This window comes from Anarhichas minor, unplaced genomic scaffold (assembly GCF_050575085.1).
Source record: "Anarhichas minor isolate MPS153535 unplaced genomic scaffold, ASM5057508v1 ptg000057l, whole genome shotgun sequence".
In the NCBI taxonomy this organism is placed as follows: domain Eukaryota; kingdom Metazoa; phylum Chordata; class Actinopteri; order Perciformes; family Anarhichadidae; genus Anarhichas; species Anarhichas minor.
Window position 1 is genome coordinate 605,327 of NW_027466503.1, and position 23,132 is coordinate 628,458.

General features: G+C 41.5%; 2 protein-coding genes across 4 annotated transcripts; one reads left to right on the plus strand and one right to left on the minus strand.

Annotated features, from left to right (window-relative positions):
- The first annotated feature begins 1,262 nt into the window (after nucleotides 1–1,262).
- On the plus strand, nucleotides 1,263–3,109 carry LOC142932537 (olfactory receptor-like protein DTMT). The gene is given in 2 exon segments (XM_076076436.1): nucleotides 1,263–1,877; nucleotides 3,068–3,109. Coding segments are annotated over 2 exon segments (657 nt in total).
- Nucleotides 3,110–7,585: 4,476 nt separating this feature from the next.
- On the minus strand, nucleotides 7,586–23,085 carry pgm2l1 (phosphoglucomutase 2-like 1). Of its 3 annotated transcripts, XM_076076469.1 has the most exons (14): nucleotides 22,703–23,083; nucleotides 17,823–17,990; nucleotides 17,635–17,741; nucleotides 16,837–16,921; nucleotides 16,667–16,750; nucleotides 16,365–16,561; nucleotides 14,686–14,875; nucleotides 14,509–14,606; nucleotides 14,245–14,425; nucleotides 14,075–14,168; nucleotides 13,370–13,499; nucleotides 11,502–11,691; nucleotides 11,274–11,407; nucleotides 7,586–8,518 (listed from the first exon to the last, which is right to left on the minus strand). In XM_076076469.1, the coding sequence occupies exons 1-14, from the start codon at nucleotides 22,778–22,780 to the stop codon at nucleotides 8,416–8,418; spliced, it is 1,839 nt and encodes a 612-aa protein (XP_075932584.1). In that variant the 5' UTR covers nucleotides 22,781–23,083; the 3' UTR covers nucleotides 7,586–8,415. The 3 variants fall into 3 exon arrangements, with proteins under 3 accessions (XP_075932584.1, XP_075932586.1, XP_075932583.1); XM_076076471.1 differs by lacking the exon at nucleotides 7,586–8,518 and having other exon boundaries at nucleotides 9,484–11,407; nucleotides 14,075–14,133; nucleotides 14,509–14,584; nucleotides 22,703–23,085; XM_076076468.1 differs by lacking the exon at nucleotides 7,586–8,518 and having other exon boundaries at nucleotides 9,484–11,407; nucleotides 22,703–23,082.
- Between the last annotated feature and the right edge of the window lie 47 nt (nucleotides 23,086–23,132).

Here is a 23,132-nt window from a genome sequence, read left to right on the forward strand (position 1 = left end):
AAGAAACTTACTAGTAAACACTTGAACCATCTCAAGGAACTCTGGAACCTTCTCAAAGACTCTTGGGTTGTTATGAAGGAGCCCTGAAATCCTCTAAGAACCCTCACCAGGATCCTTACAACCTTTCCAGGGTCTCAAATCTTCTCAGAACTTTCCAGAACCTCTTCTATGATGGACTCTGACCAACAACTAGCCGTCCTAATCTCATGTGTTTTCTTACAGAAAACACTTTTTCATAATGAAACGACTAAAATCTAAATCTAAACTACAGTGAAATCTGTTTTTGTCAAAGAATGAAAACTAAATGATCGTGTGGAAGATGAAACTAATTACTGTTAACAAAAGATAAGTCAGAAAATAATACACTGATATGTAAATCTGTTATGTAAATGAAGAGGTATTGATAACTTTGTTCATACAGCACCTTTCAAAACAAAGTCACAAAGTGCTTTACACTGAAACCAAATAATAAAAGCAAATAAAGTCCAAAACATAAAATATAAAACAAGATAAAAACATCGGTCAGTTTTCCAGCGAAGGCCTCGTCACCTTCAAAGACACTTATGAACCATAATAATAATAATAATAATAATATTCTGAAGTGTTTTAACATTACTTATACGTGTTCATCAGGAGGGGGCGTGGCCTCAGCCTGGAGCTCCGTACCTGTGTGGGAGCAGTTTCAGGTGTAAGAGCTGCCGGTGACTCATCACCCGTCTGATGTTGGTCTGATATGTTCATGTCACAGTTATTCATTCTCATTAACAATGTTTATGAGTCACTGAGTGAACTGGCCCTTTAACTCCTCTTCATCTTCTTCTTCACAGAGTTTCTGATTGGTTCAGAGGGAAAACTTCATCCTTATTTATCTGTGTATTAGTTACATTTTAATGTTGAATGTCACTTTCCTGCAGCTTGAATGAGTCTGATGTGTTTCTTGATCACAGCTTTTCATTTTGAATTGTATTTTTCCTGTTTGATGAATTATTGAAGATGTTTATTGTCTCGTTTCATCTCTTTGTTCTGATGTTTTGTTCTGATCAACTGATTATTGTTCTCATCTGTTGATTTGATGCTTTTCTGTTTAATATCAACTGAACATGACGCTCTGAAGAGTTCATTGAACATTTTTTAAATGATGAGGTGACTCATTCTTCTTCTTGAGAGGATGAAGAGTTTAAAGCTGTGATTCTAAACTGTAATCATTATTTATGATTATAATAATGTTTCTGTGACATATTAGTGACATAAAGGCCGTGATGATGGAGAATAACTCTCAGGTGGTGTTTGTGCTTCGCGGTCTGAATGACTCTGTGACAAACCGTTAGGTGTTCTTCGCCTTCGCTCTGACGTCGTACCTCGTCACCATCGTGGTCAACGTGACGCTCATCGTCACCGTGTTCCTGGAGAACACGCTCCACGAGCCCGTCTACGTCTCCCTGTGCAACCTGTGTTTCAACGGGCTCTGCGGAGCGTCCGCCTTCCACCCGAAGCTGCTCCACGACCTTGTGGCCGACACCCACGTGGTCACATACGCCGGCTGCCTGACTCAGATATTCGCGGTCTACTGCTACGTGTTCTGCGAGTTCACCGGTCTGACCGTCATGGCGTACGACCGCTACCTGGCCATCTGCAGGCCGCTGCGGTACCGCGTCCTGATGGCTCTGCTGCTGCTGCTCACCTGGTGCTTCTCGCTGCTGGAGACGGCGATCGGCGTGGCGCTGACCGCCGGCCTGCCGCTCTGCGGACGCCACATGGACAAGATCTTCTGCACTAACTGGGAGGTGGTGAAGCTGTCGTGCGTCGACACGACCGTCAACAACATCTACGGCTTCGTGCTGATGTTCTCGCACGTCTCTCAGACCGGACTCATCCTGGTGCAGTGCAAATCATTATTGTTGGAATGCTTAACAGCATTCCAACAATTAAAGCTGCAAGCAGCGATGTACGGCCCCTCGCACCTTCCTGCATCTCGGGGTACTGGCGGGTCGCCGGCAGACATATTTGCAACCATACATATTTGCAACCATCGGACAGCATGCCCACAAGTTAGACGTATTTTTAATGCGTGGACTGTAACGCTGGAAATTATAAAGTGCAAATATTCCACCAGTTCCTGTATCCAACATGTGGCTCTAGAGAACACGCGCAAACATGCATTATGTTGCTCTACATCAAGTAAAGACCACATCATGTAAATATCATGTAAATCGGATTCAGTTTGTCACATAACGCTGTCTTCCTGTTGCCAGTAGGTGGCGCTATGACTTTGAGTGAAAATTGGCTTGTAGACATCCTCAGGCCATGACTGTTATCAAGTATGGCAAGTTTGGGACAGATTTGAGCAAGTCCAGTGGAGTTATATCAGCTTGTTGTTTAATGGCGAATCACGTACAATGGCTGCAATGCCACGGCTACGCCATTCCATCAAACGTAAAGCTTTGAGTGACTTTTAATAGCAAAGGTCTTTAGATTATACTGACCAAATTTGAAAAGGATCTGACAAAGTCCCTAGGTGGAGTTCGTTAAAGTATAGCGACTTGAAATCATGGGAAAATTCACACAAAAATCAAAATGGCCAACTTCCCGTTAATTTTAGAGCATGGTCCCAAGAGACTTTCTTTTAAGTCTTCATGTGATACATGTGCCTACCAAATGTCATACATGTAGCTCAAACGTAGCGCTGGGGCTGCGTTTTTGAATATTTGTAGGGGGCGCTATCGAGGCAATTTGAAAGGGTCAAGCCAAAAAGCCATATGAAATATTTATTTCCATCACCTATGACACCTGTGCAAAGTTCCAAGGCTTGTTGAGCATCCTAAGCCACAGAAAAACAAGCTTAATTTTTCATCGCAGATGACCCATTGCCATGGCAACAGTGTTTAATAACAACTCACAATATTCATGATGAAGCATTATCAATGTCTTATGGCTTAGCTTACCAAATTTGAGACTGATCTGGTCAACTTCCTAGTCGGAGTACATCAAAGTATAAAACTTGTAATTTCCTTTTGCCAGTAGGTGGCGCTATGACTTTGTGAAAATGTTGGCATGGAAATGTGCTCAGGCCTGGACCAGCATCATGCAGAACAAGTTTGGGGCAGATTGAATAAAGTACCTTGGAGTTACAACAACTTCCTCTTTCATGGCGAATGGCACGAAATGTGTGTGACATGGGCGCCACATAAAACGAAGGTCGTTCAATGTCAGTAGACCATTTTAGTAACTTTTCATCATTAATGTCTTTAGATCATCTTGACCAAATTTGAAGTTGATCGTATAAATTCTGTGGGAGGAGTTCGTTAAAATACAATGCCTGAAAACGATGAAAAATGTCTAAAAATGTAAAGAAATGGGAGTATTACTGCATCGCCCCCTAGTGGTTGTATGGAATGGAAATATTTGAGGGTATGTTACAGGACACAATGTGAACATATGCTACAGATTTCGTGATGATAAGCCACATGGTTTTGAAGTTATATACAGTGCCTTGCATAAGTATTCACCCCCCTTGGATGTTTTCCCCTTTTGTTGTTTTTATACATGAAATCATGTTCAGTATAATTTGGCTTTTTTGTCAAGAATTTGCAAAAAAAGCTTCTTTCATGTCAAAGTGAAAACAGATTTTTACAAACTAATGTCAATTAATTAAAAATATATCGTGTAAAATAAGTGTTTGCATAAGTATTCACCCCCTTTAAAGTGACTGACCTAATTCAACAGAAGTGACACTGCTGGCATAGTTGATGCCAGCAGTGTCACAAGTAGTGAAATGGAGATCACCTGAGTGCAGTTGATGTTTGTCAAGTGAATTTAGTATAAAAACACCTGTCTGGGAGCTCCAGTCTCTGGTTCATCAGTGTTCCTGCTACAATTGCAACATGAAGACAAAATAACACTCCAAGCAACTCAGAGAAAAGATCATTGAGAAGTACAAGTCAGGAGATGGCTACAAAAAGATTTCCAACTCACTGGACCTCCCACAGAGTTCAGTTCAGTCCATCATTAAGACATGGAAGGAGTATCGGACTTGTTTAAATCTCCTAGAGCTGGCCGTCCTCACAAACTGAGTGACCGGGCAAGAAGAGGACTGATGAGGGAGGCCACCAAGACACCTAGGACCACTCTGAAGGAGTTCAAAGCTTCAGTGGCTCAGATGGGAGAGACTGTACATACAGCAACTGTTGCCCGGATTCTTCACCAGTCGAAGCTGTATGGGAGAGTGGCAAAGAGAAAGACAGTGTAGAAAGAATTCACCCAAAGGCATGTGTGAGACTCCAATGTCAACTGGAAGAAGGTTCTTTGGTCTGATGAGACAATCATTTAGCTTTTTGGCCATCAGACTAGACGCTATGTTTGGTGAACACCAAACACTGCACATCACCACAAACGCACCATCTCCACCGTGAAGCATGGTGGTGGCAGCATCATGCTCTGGGGATGCTTCTCAGCAGCAGACCCTGGAAGGCTTGTAAAGGTAGAGGGGAACATGAATGCAGAAAGATATCCCCAAATCCTGGAGGATAATCTGACTCAGTCTGCAAGAGAACTACGATTTGGGAGAAGATTTATTCTCCAGCAAGACAACGACCCCAAACATACAGCAAAAGCTCCACAGAATGGTTCAAAGACCACAAGGTGAATGTTCTGGAGTGGAAGTCAAAGCCCAGACCTCAATCCAATCCAGGATCTGTGGCTGGATTTGAGAAGAGCTGTTCACGCCCAATCATTGAGTAACCTGACAGAGCTGGAGCTGTTTTGAAGGAGAATAGAGAAAAATCTTAGTGTCCAGATGTGCCAGCACATCCACACACACACTCAGTGCTGTGCAGCCAAAGGTGCATTTACTAAATATTGACCTGAAGGGGGTGAATACTTATGCAATCTTTACTTTACCTTATATATTTTTAATTAATTGACATTATTTTGTAAACATGTTTTCACTTTGATATTAAAGAGGTTTTTTTTGCAAATTCTTGTCAAAAAAGCCAAATTATATTGACCATGATTTCATGTATAAAAGCAACAAAAGGATGAAACATCCAAGGGGGGTGAATACTTATGCAAGGCACTGTATATTGCTGTAGAAGGCAACGCTCCTATGAAATTCATTGGTTCCATATATTCTTAATGCAATGAGATATCAACAAGCTTTTCATAACGTTTGATGATATAGATCCAATAATGAGTCACAGCAAATTTGGTACCAATCAGAGCCAGGGTCTAGGAGAAGTGAATTCTTTTTTTTTTTTACAAAATTCAAAATGGTGGAAAATTTTTGTCGGCGGAGCTTAGGGTCCCAATAGGATTTTTTGTAGAACTCATTCAGTTGAGTCATTTGGACATACGGGCAGTCGGGGCTTGCCTTTCCAACTTCTAGGGGGCGTTAGTGAGCAATTTTGTCATGCTCGCGCATGGGACCCATAAAATATCAAATTTTCCCACAGTCCTGATATGCTCGCCAAATATGGGGAGGTTGGGGACATGATAAAGCCCCCAAAAAGGCGTTTCATTCGAGAGAAAAATAATAATAATAATTAAAGCTGCAAGCAGCATTGATCGGGCCCTCGCAACTTCACGCATGTTGAGTGTACTGGCAGGACTCTGGTTGCCGCGGCCGTGCATTTCTGTCACCATCATACACAGCGCCTGGAAATTGCAAAAAATGACACTAGAAATTCATACAAAATTCAAAATGGCTGATTCAAATTAGAGCATGGTCCCAAGAGACTTTATTTTAAGTCCACATGTGATACATGTGCCTACCAAATTGTGTAAATCTATGTGAAACGTACAGCGAGGGCTGCATCGTTGAAATATTGTCGGGGGCGCTATCGAGCCGATTTGCCACTCTGAACCAATAAAATCATATTATATAACTACATTTTGGGCTTTAAATGTGTATGCCAAGTTTGCTTATGTTTCGAGCATTTCTAGCCTCTTTTTTTCATGGTGAAGAATGCGTCGCCACGGCAACAGCTTTTCACGAAACAACAAGCTTTGAGTAACTTTTCATCACAAAGGTCTTTAGACTGTACCAACCAAATTTTAAGTTGATCTGATTAATTCCCTAGGAGGAGTTCGTTAAAGTGCAGCGCCTGGAAATGACAAAAACGACACTAGAAATTCATAAACAATTCAAAATGGCTGACTTCCGGTTGGGTTTAGAGCATGGCCCCAAGAGACTTTTATTTAAGTCCATATGAAATATACTGCGAGGGCTGCTTCGTCGAAGTTTTGTAGGGGGCGCTATTGAGCCGATTTGCCACTCTGAACCAATAAAATCATATTCTATAACGACATTTCGGGCTTGTAATCTGCTTGCCAAGTTTGCTTATGTTTTGAGCATTTTTAGCCTCTCAAAATTACCTTCGTTAACGGCGAAGACTGCATCGCCACGGCAACGGCGTTCGACGAAACATCAAAAGCTTCATGAACTGGCATTATGAACTTCTTATATTTGTGTGGAACTAATTTGATATTGATTTGATTTACCTACTAAGAGAAACAAGCCAAAGTATAAAGCCTTTAACTTACTGTTACCAGTAGGTGGCGCTATGACTATGATTCAAAATTGGCCTGCAGATGTCTTCAGGACTGGAGTCTAATCAAACATGTGAAATCTGGTAAAGATCTGATGATGTGGAGTCGAGATACATCAGGTTATTCGTTCATGGCGAAGGATCGAAGCTCACCGAGCCGCCACGTCGCCGCCCTTCAATAACTTCTTACAACCTTCACAATGAAGCATTATCAAGGTCTTAAGGCTTTTCTGACAACATTTGAGAGGGATCTGATTAATCTGTGAGGAGCAGGATGTCAAAGTACACAATTTACAACTTCCGGTTGCCACTAGGTGGCGCTATTACTATGATTCTAAATTAACATATAGATGTGTTCCGAGTCAGGATGTTATGACATATGAGAGATGTTCGGCCGAGTTACAACAACTTCCTGTTTCGCGGCGAATGCTGTTTTTTTGACGCCACGCCACGGACACATAGTTCGATAACTTTTTGATCTTTGAGTAACTTTTCACTGCCAAGGTCTCAAAAGCATACTGACCGAATCTGAAGTCAATCGGATCAAATCTCTGGGAGGAGTTCGTTAAAGTATGACGCCTTGAAATGGTCAAAAAACGTCATGAAATTCAAAATGGCCGACTTCCTGTTTGGTTTGATGAAAAACTCCAAGAGGATTCTTTGTGCGTCTCATCACGATCCACATATCTACCAAATTTCATACAGCTAGGTGAAACCCAATGTTGGGGCTACTCAATAGGGGGCGCTATCGAGCTATCGAGCCAATAAATTCTGGCTTGCGTGCCAAATTTCAAAAGTTTTCCAGTATCCCAAGCACCTCCTTTTTGCGACGAAAGACACGCGATAATAATAATAATAAACAATCGAAAAACAATAGGTCCTCCGCTCCGACTACGTCGGTGCTCGGGGCCTAATGAAGTTGATTCTTCTGGTATTCACTAAATGATGAACATCTTTTATTTCTGTAGTTTTTATTTGTAATATATATTTTTATTTTACTGTTCATGTTTCAAAATGTCCGATAATAAATAAATAAATCACACTTTACAGTTTTACTGTTTTATTGGAGCAAACATAAATAGATTGGATTCAGAGTATAAAAATAAGATAAACTCTAACAGCTGATCTTCTGTTTGCTTAAAGGGACAGTCCCATTTCAATCCACTTATGAATCCATGAATGCATAAACTACAGGATTAAGAACTGCAGATGAAATGTTTGAATAATAACATCTTTAAATGTCTACAAAAAAGTCCCAGAGTGCATTGCTGCAGAGCTGTCAAATCAGTCACTACTTCTGTGGTTTACAGTTTATTTGATGTACTTGTGCTTTGATACTTAAATATAATTCACTTTTACTAGTTTCCAAACTTTTGTTTCCATCAGCTGGAGTTACGTGATGATTCGGAGAAAGGCATCAAACCACAGAAGAAGAAGAAAAAGAAACTAGAGAAACAAACAAGACAATCAAATAATTGTTTCTTCTTCTTCTTCTTCTTCTTCAGTTTGTTGGAAATCAAAATATCTCCTCAAAGTCAGAAATGTTTCATAAATATCTTCTAACGACTTCATTTATTTTGTTTAATATAAAGTTTCTCAGAACAGAATCATTTGGCAGCAGCAGGCCACCGTACAGAAAACAAACTGTTTATATGTATTTCTTCTTTCTATGAAAATACATTTATTAATACTTGATAACCAATCAAACTGAAAGGAACATAATCTCTGTTTGGTTTCCCATGATGCTCTCTGCTGTATGGAGGACAACCATTGATATCTATTGATCTGTTTAATCCACACCACAGAAAGGACAGGATGTGACATCATCAACAGGAAACAGCTCGGGGGGGGGGGGGGGGGGGGGGGGGCGGAGCTAGACACAGCGGCGATTCAGGTTGTTCCTCTCGGGCTCCAGGAACTCGTCCAGCAGGGCGGCTGTGATCCTCCGTAGCTCCGCCTCCAGACAGGATGCCTCGCTGCAGCACAAAGACGACAATAACAACAACAACGACGACGACGACGACGACGATGATAATTATAAATAAAAAATAATAATAGCAACAATATAATAATAAAAAATAGTAAAAAATTATAACAATAATAGTGATAATAACAATAGTAATAATAAAACATTTACTTCACCACGAATCCTTATTAATATTCCTGCTAAATCACTGCAGCTGCTTTACACAACAGCAGCTACTGAGGCCAGTTTATTATTATCAGTGATCGTTATGAACGAAGATGGATCGTTCTGTAACTCGACCGAAAAACATGAATGTGTCCATTATGTTAATAGTTCAGTATTGTGTGAAAGATAACAGGTGTGTTTATGCATGGCAGTGGCACTAATAGGCCATCACTCATTTATGTTTAAAATGAAAACATCAGTGTGAATATCTTGTGTGCATGATTATCATGCTATTGACAGACAATGTTGATATTGGCATTGGTATCAGCTGACACCAGTGGTGGGCCGTGCATTTTATACCTGGGCCTTCTGAGCGGTCCTACTACACTTGAGCCATCTCCTAATAACCTCATTATGAGCCACAGCTACGGATGTTTCTATGGTGTAATAATACACGTATTCATATTAAACCGTTCGGTACGAGGCTTACGAACTGAACAATACGTTTGAATAATACTCGTGCATTTGGAAAATGCAGAAGCTTAAATTGTGGGAAATATAATGTTTTCGGTGGACTGCGCTCACGTAGGAGACAACGGGCTGTGACCTCTGAACCCGGAACAATAACAAAAAACAGCTGAGGCGGCGGCACCGCACATGTCTTCAGGTAGGCTAAGCTAACTAGCTTAGCGGGGAAACAACAGCCCGAACGGATTCAATTGTCCGGACAATAACCCCGCATGACGGGATGCTTCGTAATTAACGGATAATGCATATAGTCCAAATCAATGTAATCAACAAACTCACAAGAACCAGTCACATGTATTTATATGACAACAAAGCAACAAATCAATCCAGCAGACCTGCAGCGCTAGAGCACGAGCCATTCATACTATTCATATTATTCATACTATTCATAAGAACGACACGACAGACAAATTAACTCATAGTGACGCTACTGCAGATGTAAAAACACAAAAGCACTTCACTTACCACAGCTGCTGTTCACTTAAAGACAAAGTCCATCCTCCTTTCTTTGTGAACAAAGAGTTTAATCCCAGTACATCGTTTTAGTTCCAGTAAGAAGTCCTTCTCGATTCATGGACACCAGTGATGACAGTCGAGCCTCCCCAGTTGTATTTCTCCGGTGTATGCAGCGGGGCCGGGATCCCACCTCCGCCGGGGCGCCCGCTGGCCGACGCAGGCCGCTCGACGGGCCGCGGTTGTGGAGCTGTTTCCCTGCAAACGTGTTCGTTGAGTTGTAGATCCACTCGAGTCTCTCCAAAAGTTTTCAAAAGCACTGTAGCTTGTGTCCTGCCATGCTATGGTGTCCTCAGGTTAGTGTAGCGTAGCTCCAAACACCAAGAGCTCAGTTAAAATGAAACACATTCCCATAAAATGTGCAACGCTTCTCCGACGCTGTCAGCAAGAAATACCGTTCATACGAATCCTTTTCCTGGCTGAGTCAGGCTGCCAGCTGTGGGGTTGACCGACCCTTTGATACGATGTCCAGCTTTTACTGAAATGTCCTTCTTGAGAAAGGCGTTGTCAGTAACTCCACCACTAAATCCGTTTCTCCTCCTTATTCAGCCATTGAGTGATAAAAAAACAAAGCTAGTAAAAAAAATTAATAATCTACAGCAAGCAAAACCCTAAGAATGTCATAATTTGTTCCATATGTTTCAATCTGAACTCTTACTCCTCCAACTAAGCTCTGCTGGCAAGTTAAGTTTCAGTTCACGATAGTCACGTGCTCGCCCACTGACCAATCACAGCACACTCTGCACCCCACTGCAGAGCTGCACATGGACACTGAGCTGCACATAATGCTGACGTCATTATAGGCCAGCTAGCAGGCTCTGACACGTCAAAGAATACGCCCAACATGTCAAACTAAAGATCTGATTGGATAAAAGCTCTACTTAAAACAAGCTGCACTGGAAGCAGAGCAACTGAGGAAGACAGGAGCTGTGCAATGAGAACATAAGATAATGGGAAAATATTTATATAAATTATAATACATGTAGTGTATTTAAGAAACATTATTAAATTATAAAATAGATATAACTTTGTGATTCTGTTTAGACCAGCAGAGAAGGCCTTGCAGGCCCTGACGGCCCACCACTGGTGGACACGGTATGTGGCAGTGGCACGGCCTCCCTACTCACTTAAATAACAACATGAATATATGAACCTGTGTATTATTTGAATAGCTTAGTATTGAATGCACAATAAAGAGGTAAGTTTATACATGGCACTAGGCCCATTTAATATAAAACACAACTTTATACAATATATATAGTCGGGGGTCCTTGGCCTGAAAAACGTTGAAGACCCCTGGTATAGACTGTATATATTATATAGATATTATAGATATAGATTATATAAATATAGATTATAGATTATATATATTATAGATTATGTAGATTATAGATATTATAGATTATATATATATATATAATCTATAATATCTATAGATTGAGGACCTGTGAAGATGAACCAGAACCACGCCTCTGGACCAGAAGCAACACGTGTACTTTAGAGTTGTACTCTGAAACCAGCAGTACTCGGTACTCGGTGCTCTGTGTACTGCAGCTGACCTGGTCCCCGGTGCTGCGCAGTACTCGGTGTAGCACTTGATTTTGGGTTCGGTGCCGCTGGTTCTCAGTGTTGCCACGACGCCGTTCTGCAGAGTGAAGGTGATCATGTGACTGCTCCTCGTCACAGGAAGTACCTCCACAGGAGAAGAACGACACGTTGACTACAAGTACTTCTAAAGGCGGTGCACCTTCTCACAGAACTTCATCGATCAATCGCTGCGTTCCTACCGATCGGAGGTCCGGCCGGCTGCTGTCGTACCCCGTGGTGACGTCTCTGACGTGGACGATCCGGACGCCGCCGCACGTCTTCGGGTACGAAGCTTCGCAGTCGAAGTTTCTGATCCGGCAGAAGATGGTCTGGATGGTGGGGGGGTCGTCACAGACCACGTAGGAGGTCTGAGACACGTGGTGACCGTACCTGGAGACGGGAAGTCACAACAGAGACAACTGTCAAAATAAGAGAAGAGAATGTAGAATAAATCTTCTAGAACTGTGATTCTGAGGGCGAGAAATCTAAAGAATATAAAAAATAAGAACTTCCTAAACAACTTCTAAAATCTCCTCAAGACCAAATCAATAGAAGCACAGCTGCTGCCCTCTAGTGGCTGAAGGGTTTAGTCCTCCCATCAAGTGAGGATCAAATCTAATGAGGCGCAACTCAAATGTTACAGAAGAACCTATTGGTTTAGTTCAGATTCACACGTTTCATTAGAGTTTGGTCTCGTGGCAACACGTTTATCTTATATGTGATATTTAAATACACTTAATATTAGTACTTTAACCTCATCACTTAAACTCTTGTGTAAAACTAAATCTTTATTTTTAATTAGTCACTAAAGTGGACAATAAAGATTTATTAAGTAATCAAATATGTTTTCATAATTTATTGCAGGAAGGTTTCATTTATACATTATGTCTGATTTATGTGGAGGCCACATAGACGTGTGTGTGTATATTATATATACATATAATATAAATATATACATATATATCGGATCAGCAAAGAAAAGGGGAGGAGACAAATACAACTTTGCTTTCCATTTATTAATTAAAGAACTTCGAGAACACTTAAAGCAAAGAACTTTGGGCTGTAGTCTGACATAAAAACTAAAATATTGAAGATATTTATTTTCAGAAAGATGAGAATATATCTACATTATCTGGGGAAAGGGGGCGTGTCTACAGCACCTGTCTGTGTGACTCTCACAGAGACAGAGACTGATCTCTTGCTCTTCATAGAGGAACGATCTTCACACTGAAGTGGGTGCGTGAGTGGATTTCGTAGCGTGGCTCAAGACTTTAACCAGATTTTGAAATCCTTTGTTTTCCACAACAGAGAATGGCCTCATGTCTGCAGCAATAAAGACCTCAATAGATGTTGTGATAGCTTCAGCCCGGTCTGATTCTACACAAACGCTTTCTTCAATGCCGCGATGATACCTTGTTGTTGTTGTTGTTGTTGTGCCTTGGCCCCCGTCGCTGACAGACCAGGATGGCGTCTCTTCATATGTGTGGACACGCCCGATGTCTTTCTCTTTAAACAACGCCTACATACAGTAACGGTTTTGTCCACCGCCCTTGTAAGTTACAGGGAAGACAAAATGCTCCCAAACTTGCGACTTAAATGACGCCGCGGCTTCTGAAGTTCCTCCACTCGCCATGACTTCACCGTTAAATGCTTCTAAGCTGCTCCGTTCACTGAACACACTACTGCTTTATATCTGTTCACTGACACTCTGCATTGATATTCAGGGGCTTGTTACTTCAAAAGGAACAGCAGCAGTAAAACTTTATTACACACTATGATGATTAAACTGTAAAAAAAGATATATATAATATATATATATACATATAATATAAATATATACATATAATATATACTGTATATATACATTTAACTATTAACACTCTGACATCACAGATACTAGCTCTTAATCCTAATTATTGCATTAGTGCTCACAAATAAAGAGAAGATATAATTGTTAACATTGCTGTTGTTTCATCATGTTTCACAGACGTGAAAAGGTAAAAGCTGCATTAATAGTTGACCTGATGTATTTCTGTCTCCTGTAGAAGATAAGGTGAAGTTAACGTACGTCTGGTAGATGTTGAGCAGCTGCTGGTTCAGACTCAGGTTCTTGTTGTGGAGGTAAGCAGCCATTTCAGCCACGACCACCGCCGAGCTCACGCCGTCTTTCTCAGGAACCAAACCGCCACAAAGGAAACCTGAAGACACGAAGCAGCAGCTGGAAACCTCCGAGATCTGAACCGTCCCACATCTGGTCCCAGCTTTACCTCCCACATAACGTAATACTAATATCTGTAGCTACGTTATTATTATACTTTTGTCTTTGTTCGTCATCTGCACTCACCTGTAGGAAAGGTACTAAAACAGGCGTGATTGGTAATGTAGTGAAAAGGTGTCTCTCTTGTAGAAGAAGAAAGGAAACTTTATTCATATATATATATATATAAATATATATTTATATAGAAGATATATATATATATATATATATATAAATATGTATATATATTCAGATTTATATGTATCTTATATATAAATATATATTTATATATATATTATATATAAATATATATTTATATATATCTTGTATATATATTCTTTTTTATATTTTTATATAAATAAAACTACCGGTGACAAAAAACACCTGACAGTCAGCGTGGTGTATCAGCGTCTTATCCTTCAAGTCTCCACTGAGGGTTTACCTCACAGAAACTCTGAGAGCCAATCAGCTGAGAGCATAAAATAAAAAGAACCAATGAAAAATAAAGTTGGTTACCAATCGACTCCTCGAAGGCAAATATGACGTTGTTTCCCATTTTGGAGAGTTCGTGTATTCTGTTGCCGATCCATTTAAACCCAGGAAGAGTTTCCTGTTGAACACAGTCCTTCATCATCATCATCATCATCATTTTAACAGATGGGATACGATCTCTACTCTAAACTGACCTCGAAGTGGAACCCCTCGATGCGAGCGAAGGTCTGCAGGATCTTGGAGGACACGGTGGTGGCCAACATGTAAACCTTCTGGGTGTCTGCAGGATCCGGATGAGCCTCCTTCCAGTTAAAGAACATCCACCAACCCAACAGTGCAGCCAGCTCATTACCTGTGAACACCTTCCAACCGCACCTGTAACACAGGCAGGTACGGGTTAACTACAAACCCTGTCAGCCTCAGTACTGAGGTGCCTTTGAGCTAAACGGCACACTTACCCGTCAGACTTCTCAGCGACAGCCAGGCGGTCGGCGTCGGGATCCGTCGCCAGGATAATTCGAGCGTTTTCCTGTTCTGCCAGAAGAAGAGAAAGCTCCTGAAGAAGAAAATCTGAGATTAATGTTGAAAGATAAATAATAAAACACTGAATTAAAGAACTGGGATCTGCTTCGTACCAGGACCGACTCTCCCTCCTCTGGGTTAGGGCAGCGTACGGAGGAAAAGTTGGGGTCGGGGTCTTTCTGCTCCGGGACAGGGATTGGTGGAGCGAAGCCGAATGCGTAGAAAGCCTGCTGGACGAAGACATGTCCGACGCCATGGAAGGACGAGTGGACAAACTTCAACGGACAGCTTGAGTTCAGATCTCTGAGAGACACAATAGATACATCACACAATATAGCAACTTAAAATAAGTGCATTCAAACTGGGGACTATCCGCAGAGGTTAAAAGGACTACCCGCGGAGGATAGAAGGACTACCCGTGGGGGATAGTAGGACTATCCGTGGAGGATAGAAGGATGACCTAAGGAGGATCGAAGGACTAGGATAGTAGGACTACCCGCGGAGGATAGAAGGACTACCCGTGGAGGTTAGTAGGACTACCCGCGGAGGATAGAAGGACTACCCGTGGAGGATAGAAGGATTACCCGCGGAGGATAGGACTACCCGCGGAGGATAGAAGGATTACCCGCGGAGGATAGAAGGACTAGGATAGAAGAACTACCCGTGGAGGTTAGTAGGACTACCCGCAGGGGATAGAAGAACTACCCGCGGATGTTAGTAGGACTACCCGCGGAGGATAGAAGGACTACCCGCTGAGGATAGAAGGACTACCCAAGGAGGATAGAAGGATTACCCGCCGAGGTTAGTAGGACTACCCGCCGAGGTTAGAAGGATTACCCGCCGAGGTTAGGACTACCCGCCGAGGTTAGAAGGACTACCAAAGGAGGTTAGAAGGACTACCCAAGGAGGATAGAAGGACTAGGTTAGAAGAACTACCCGTGGAGTTTAGTAGGACTACCTGCAGAGGATAGAAGGACTACCTGCGGAGGATGGAAGGACTACCCGCGGAGGATAGAAGGACTACCCGTGGGGGATAGTAGGACTACCTGCGGAGGATAGAAGGATGACCCAAGGAGGATCGAAGGACTAGGATAGTAGGACTACCCGCGGAGGATAGAAGGACTACCCGTGGGGGATAGTAGGACTACCCGCGGAGGATAGAAGGATGACCCAAGGAGGATCGAAGGACTAGGATAGTAGGACTACCCGCGGAGGATAGAAGGACTACCCGTGGAGGTTAGTAGGACTACCCGCGGAGGATAGAAGGATTACCCGCGGAGGATAGGACTACCCACGGAGGATAGAAGGATTACCCGCAGAGGATAGAAGGACTAGGATAGAAGAACTACCCGTGGAGGTTAGTAGGACTACCCGCGGTGGATAGAAGAACTACCCGCGGATGTTAGTAGGACTACCCGCGGAGGATAGAAGGACTACCCGCTGAGGATAGAAGGACTACCCAAGGAGGATAGAAGGATTACCCGCCGAGGTTAGTAGGACTACCCGCCGAGGTTAGAAGGATTACCCGCCGAGGTTAGAAGGACTACCCGCCGAGGTTAGAAGGAACACCAAAGGAGGTTAGGACTACCCGCGGAGGATAGAAGGACTACCTGCAGAGGATAGGACTAACCGCGGAGGATAGGACTATCCGTGGACGCAGAAGGACTACCCTGGGACGTAGAAGGACTAGTTGTAGAGGTCTGGGGATGAGCTGCAGGAGTCTGGGGACTAGAAGCAGAGGTCCGAGGACTAGTTGCAGAGGTCTGGGGACTAGCTGCAGAAGTCTTCTTACCTGTGGAAGCAGAGGGAGGTGAGCTCGTCCATGTAGCAGCTGTTGATCTGGGTCAGGGGGTCGGTCCTCAGGGAGCAGCTCTCCACCAGCTCCTCCTCCCAGCAGGAGGCGCTCCAAGGCTCCAGCTGCTCCTCGATACTCTGCAGGATCTCCTGATCGTGAGGCGAGGAGATCTGAGCCCCGTTACACCAGTACACCTGCAGAGGGCGACACAGGTACAGAGCTGAGGCCCCTCATTGTATTTCACCAGCAACAGTTACCTGTTCAGTGTGGTCAGCTGGACTCGTGGTGGTTTTTCTGACCTTGTATCCGTTGTCCTCTTTAGGATTATGTGATGCGGTGATCATCACTCCGGCTGCAGCACCGAGCTTCTTCACAGCGTACGGCTCGAGACAAATGCACACACATTTTACTAATAAAACTACAACACACAGGACAGCTGACAGGAAGTGATGCGTTACCGTTTGCTCACCACGAACGGCGTCGGGACAAATGTGGAGAAAAGATGGACGGGAACGTCTCTGCTGAGCATCACAGCGGCCGTCAACTTCGCCAACCTTTAAACAAGAATAATAGAATGTAATCGTTGTAATGACTTTATATTTATGATGTATTTAAGAAGCGTCCCTCCACTTTCAAAATAAAAGCTGCACCACCAGATGTCGGAGATTAGCTTAAAAAAACAAAGTGCATCGACACTAATTGACTAAAATCACATTTAATTGGATGAAATACGTATTGGGCGGGGGGGGGGGGGGCTTAGCCACGGTTTCATCCATATTGACTTCTTCTTGCTTTTTTCCTGAGTTTTTTGGGGGGTCTTTCGTCTTCTCTGTTGGTTCCTCGTTCTACTTTGTATTGGATCCAGTTTGTTGTTTGTTCTTCACACAAAAAAAGGACCAGAAATCAGAAACTGGTCCAGAATTGAAGGAGAACTCTGCAGCTGCTAAACCAGCTGTGATGTGATCACTCAACGATCCGCACACTAACAGAGCTGGTTCTTGTTGTTGTGTCTGACAACATGATGGAGAAAGAACAGATTTCTCTTTACCTTTTCTGTTTGTTATTGTTTTGTCTCAAAGAGAAGTCTCCTTCAGTCTCATCTAAATATAGAGCCGTGACTCTGAATATCTATGTAACAATAAGCTTCTCTTTCTGTCCTCCAAACAAACAAACAGTCCGATCGTCTCTCTTGTCAACACTGAGTGAAGTCCTTCTCTACTGGGACCAGTTTGAGCCCTGTGGTCTCCTCCAGGATGAAGAGGTTCACCTCTGACTGCTGCAGCCGCTGTCCTCCTGTCCTCTGGTGTCGAAGCCGACGACCACCCCTCTGCTGCTGAAGTCTGCAAAGCACCTGCACAGGTAGGAATGTAGACCCTGAAGACAGACAGAGAACAGACCCGTCTTCATCTGGTGTCACTGTGTGAGAGACCGGACCAGTATGAGCTGGTATCTGACCTGTGTGGACTGGATGACGGTGAGGTCGTTGATCCGATTGAATCCGGCTCCCATCGGCGCTCTGAGTCCCGCCGTGCCGAAGCTCATCCGGCTGCAGAGTCTCGTCCTCAGGTCGTTTAGGCGACCCGCCGCCACCAGAGACTCCACCTGAGCCCGGGTCCACCGGTTCTACACCACCGAAGAAGAACTCCATCATAGTCTGACGTCATCATCATCATCATACTGCAGTTCATTCTGACTCACACGTAGAAATACTTACTAGAGCACCAAACATAGATTCATCCGCCGATGAAAATAGTCCCGGACAAAGTCTCTATTTTACTGCTTTTTGTTGTATAAAAACTACAAGAATTACTGATGAAAACTACAGAATTGTGTTTTTTTTAAGTATTTACGTGTTCAGTAGGAACCAATGACACACAGACAGGAAGTGAGACGGTGTTGAGGGACGGACCAACATGTTGGTGGTTCGGGGGTACATCCCAAGTCTCTTAATTGTCGTTTCCTCGATCCTCGCTTGAACCGGAAGTTGTTCTGCGCCGCCATATTGACGGCCGTCCCAAAGCTCTAATGTAGCTCTGAGGAGCGAGGATGGAGGAGGGACCTCGGAGGAGCCATGAACGAGGAACCACGAGAACAGACTTCCAGGAAGTCTTTTAACGGCCGACACGCCCCCTCATTGTTCATCTGTCATGTGATTGGACGCTGCAGCCGATCGGATTGACTGACTGAGTTTAACACCAGAGTGAAGACAGATCACAGAATAAACTCTAGTTTATATTTGATTAGGTTTCTGATTCAACATCTGGTTTAAATAAATGTTCATTGTAGTCTGAACAACAAAAGGACCACAAACAACTTTCTACATTTATTAGAAATATTTGTGTTTTCATGATCTGATGTTTCCCTCAATAACTTTATTATGAATACAATTAAAGTCAGAGAGAGCTGAGAGACGAAACACTTATTACATCATTCCTGAGTGTTTGATGAGTTTTATCATTTAAGAGAAACAATAATCATATTCTGGGTTATTTAATAATGACGTCACAGTCACAATTTCAAAACGTACAGACGCAAATAATTCATCAATAAGACGATCGCATTCCGCCGGTAGAAATGGATCCTGAGCTTATAAACAGAACACAGGACACAGTTTGTTAACAGACTACAGAGAGAAACACCTCTACAGTGGTGATTACTGTGTGTCTTTATTAGTTATTAGTATTAGTAGTTACTGTTATTAAGTACAGTGATCATGTGAACACACACAAACTTATCTAAAGTCTCTCCAGCTGTTAAAGCCTACTGACAGCTGATCAGAAACAGACGTCGCTTCACGTGACGCAACTGAGGAAAGGACGTCTCATGTCTCCTAAAACATATTTCCTTGTTCCTCTCTCCTCGCATGGTTTCCTCCATGCATCCCTGGTGGGAGGGACTAGGACGCAAGGAAAGGACCCAAGTGAGGGAAACGGGGATGCAGTTAAAGAGACTTGGGATGTACCCATAGAATGGTTTTGATTTTCGCCTTGACTGATGTTGCGTGAATAATCGAATGGAGCGCTTCTTCATCAGACCTGTGACTGCAAGACTGTGGTCAACTCAGCAGACACTTACATGTTAGTGCACCTATATGCTGACATTCACGGTAAACGCATTCAAACGGCACAGATCGGGAGTTAGCGGAAAAGATTAATGTGAGACAACATCCGGTTTCTTCAGACAAACATCCGGTTTTCAGAATAAGATGCCAACAAAGTATACATATTGCATAACGGGAATTCGATTAAATTAATTATATTCACATTAAGTATAAAACATGCTACCTGCATCTCGTGAGTTAAAGGGAAAATACACCTAAATTGTGCGTAAAGTGTCTTTATTCTTTGATTTGAGGGTTGCTGGAAATGAATAATACCTGACTGACAGTCAATTAACATATTTTACTAAGTAAAAACTCTGAACTGAATTTGTACCTTCAAATGGCACATTTTTTAAATTTTTAAGGTGCTATAAAAATGTTTTTCTCAAAAATTCCACACAATGACTGATGTAGAATGGGTCAATGACATGACATGCATATTTTTGTGTCCGAGTCCACTATTTCCTTTTAAAATAATTGTATCAATTCGTGACATATATCATTTCATTCTATAAAACCGATCCAGTTTTGATACATTTTCAGTACAATCAAATAATATATATTATTTTATGTTTTGGCTTCTCAAACCCTGTAAATGTCAGGCGGTGCACCTGTCCTAGCAGATGAACAGTCTAAGAAAACTATTAAAAAATGTATTGAAATGATAATAAATTCAAAATAAAATACTATGGCATGCTTTTATTGTTGAAACGATTCAAAGAAACCACATTTTTACAAATACCAATAGTTTTAAGTTGTTTAAAAACTTTTGTCCAGCAATTTGAATGTTCTCAAATGTCAGGGTGGCACAGCTGTAAAGATGGGACTTTTATTATGAAATTAAAGTGGAAAACAGTAAACAGGTTATTGCATCATCAAGAGGACCTCAACTGACCTTTATAGCAGAGTGAAAATGTTTTTATATCTCTTTTGAATATTGATAAAAACAGCTACTTTCAGCTTATAGGTAGAGTGGTTCACTTTCCATGTCAGGGCGGTACAACCAATGTAAAACTAGAACAATGTTATTTTATCATAAATGTCTTTATTCTATTTTAAATGTATATGTATGAAGTTGTTAGCAAGAACAAAAGCTAATGCTCGTGTCCTAGTAGATGCCTGTTTCATTTGAAATCAGTTGCAAATGTCAGGTGGTGCAACCAGTAAGGCAGGTGGTGCAACTGCAGAGAATGTCACTCTATGATATTATATTTAAAGCTCTGACATTATATAAAAAACAATTCTAAAGTTTAACAGTGTTAAGTTAACGATATTATACACTTTCAAACTATTTTTCATGATATTAATGAATATTGTTTAACTATTAAGGATGCCACTGTCAAGTAAAGCAAAACCAGCAGGACGCAGGGAGCAGACAACAAGTCCTGTATGGAGTGTGTGCAAAACGCTGCTACAATGAGGTAGAAGCTGCAACACGCAGGCGGAGGAGACTGTGATTTTGCCTGTTCCAGTTATGTGCTAAACATGATTACTATGAAATATTTACTTCTTTTACTTAAAAAGAGACTGTTGACTAAAAGCATGTTGTATTTGAAACAAAAATGCAAATTTTCTGCATATTTGCTGTGATTACTAATATTGTCAGGTGGCACAACTGATAAATGTCATGGTGGTGCGACCAGGTAAAATATTAATTTAAAGCAATGAATAATAGGTTAAAGTGAATTTTTTTTTTGCTTGATATGATGTGAAGAACTATTTTATTGAATGTATTCATTTGAATATTTGTATTATTATGTTTACGTGTTTAAATGTAAAATCAAAAGTTAAATATACTAAATATCTGCCAAGAGAATGCAATTATGATAAATTATTGTATATATATATATATATAAAACACAACCACAAAATACGATGTGTTAGACACAGTAGACACTCTAAGGGATATTTGTCAGAAATTTCAGTTTGAATAAATATTAGGAAAATATATATTTTTTTATAAATATGTGGTTGCGCCACCTGAGATTTTTTAGCCTGTGAAGTTAAAAAATACTGTTAAAAACTATTTAAAATACTACGAAAAGTTGGTTCACAACTTAGACTTGTTTCACCACATTTTTCCAGACACAAAAATATGCATTACATCCATTTTGAAGATCATTTTTAAAATTACCTTTTTAGAAGCCTTATTTGTCAATGACTGATGTATATGTAATCAAGGCATCGTTGACTTAATAATTGTTAATATTTGTTTAAAACATGTAATAATAACAATAAATAACTACAAAGAAATAAGAATACATTTAATATGATTGTCTGATTTACGTTTGTTTTTTGTTCAAAAGAAAACACTTTGAATCTGTAGACTACCGCTAATAGTCTTATTATTGCCATTTGATGACAATTGCTCATATACTGTAAGCCTAATTAAGTATATTTAATATTTTGAACAAAGGTTAAATGTTATTTCACAAGTTTCAAAAAGTGCCCCCAATTTTTTGGAAATGCCCTGGATCTCAGTCAAAATATGTAAATTTCCTACCCTGCTTGAGATGTACCCAGAGTCTGAACACGAGAAATATAGAATAACTTCAGACAGATCCTTTAAAGAATAATATATGAATAATATAATAATACATTTTAAACTGAAGACCTTTCAACTAAATACTAAAGATGAAATAAGAATTAGAGAACATATTATTTAAATTAAATAGCGAATCAAACCTGCTTTATTCTCAGTAAACTGGATCTCTATTAATAATAATAATAACAGTGACAACTAGTTAATCTAACAGTCTGAGTGTGAGGATCTTTTGCAGGCTGTTGACATTTACAGAAGAGGTCAGAAACATTCATGACCTTTAAGAACTACACCACAGAGAGAGTGTGTGTGTGTGTGTGTGTCTGGTGATGGATCAGTTCAGAGGGTTCAAGTGCAGCGTGACTTTGTTTAATCAACAGTTATGGTTCTAATACATATATTGTTATATTATTATATGTATATGTAATATATCATTCGACACGTTTTGGTTGTTTTTAACCCAGAATGTCTTATTTAAACAGACATGTTTTACAGTCTGTTCGTGAGTCCAACAGCTTGTTTAATGACATAAAGTTTCGGAGCAATGTGTGTGTGCCGATGTTACCAAACGACCATAACTATCTATGAAAGTCTATTTATTAATAGACAGTTCCACTACATGTGCTCGCCCACGTACACTTCCCCGTTAAAGTGCAGTATTTCATCGGGAGGTCTGGTGTGATGTTTCGTCACCTTGTCCCAGCTCAGCCACCGCCGCACCGCCTCGTCCAGCTGCGGGTCTCCGGTGCTGGTCGCTCCGTGGTCCCCCATCGCTGAGAGAGGCCGGACCAGCTAACACTGCAGCATAAAGCTGCTAACGGCCAGCACGCTGAAGTGATAACGGGCTCCTGAATCTCACATACATCTCTAACGGAGCTCAACTCTCCGACTCTCAAGTGAGGGCCTTTAACGTCACACACAGTGAGGCTAATGCTAGCTATAGGCTAATTTTAGCTAGAGGCTAAGTCAAATAGCAGCCAGCTAAGTCACCTGCTAACCGATAATATTACTCGGTAAAGTTCGGAAATATTAACTTAAGTTACAGAAACACCGTTGTTAAGACCCGAGGAGGCGACAAAACAGAACTTCCGGTCTATTTTCAAAATAAAAGTCAGTTTAATTG

Bases quoted from the DNA above. Each gene is read 5' to 3' on its own strand.
- pgm2l1 (XM_076076468.1), bottom strand. From the start codon at position 22,780: ATGGGGGACCACGGAGCGACCAGCACCGGAGACCCGCAGCTGGACGAG. The intron at 16,751-16,836 runs GTGAGCAAACGG...ATTTGTCTCGAG, and splicing joins TTGTCCCGACGCCGTTCGTG to CCGTACGCTGTGAAGAAGCT. The intron at 13,500-14,074 runs GTAACCAACTTT...TCGTGTCTTCAG, and splicing joins TGCCTTCGAGGAGTCGATTG to GTTTCCTTTGTGGCGGTTTG.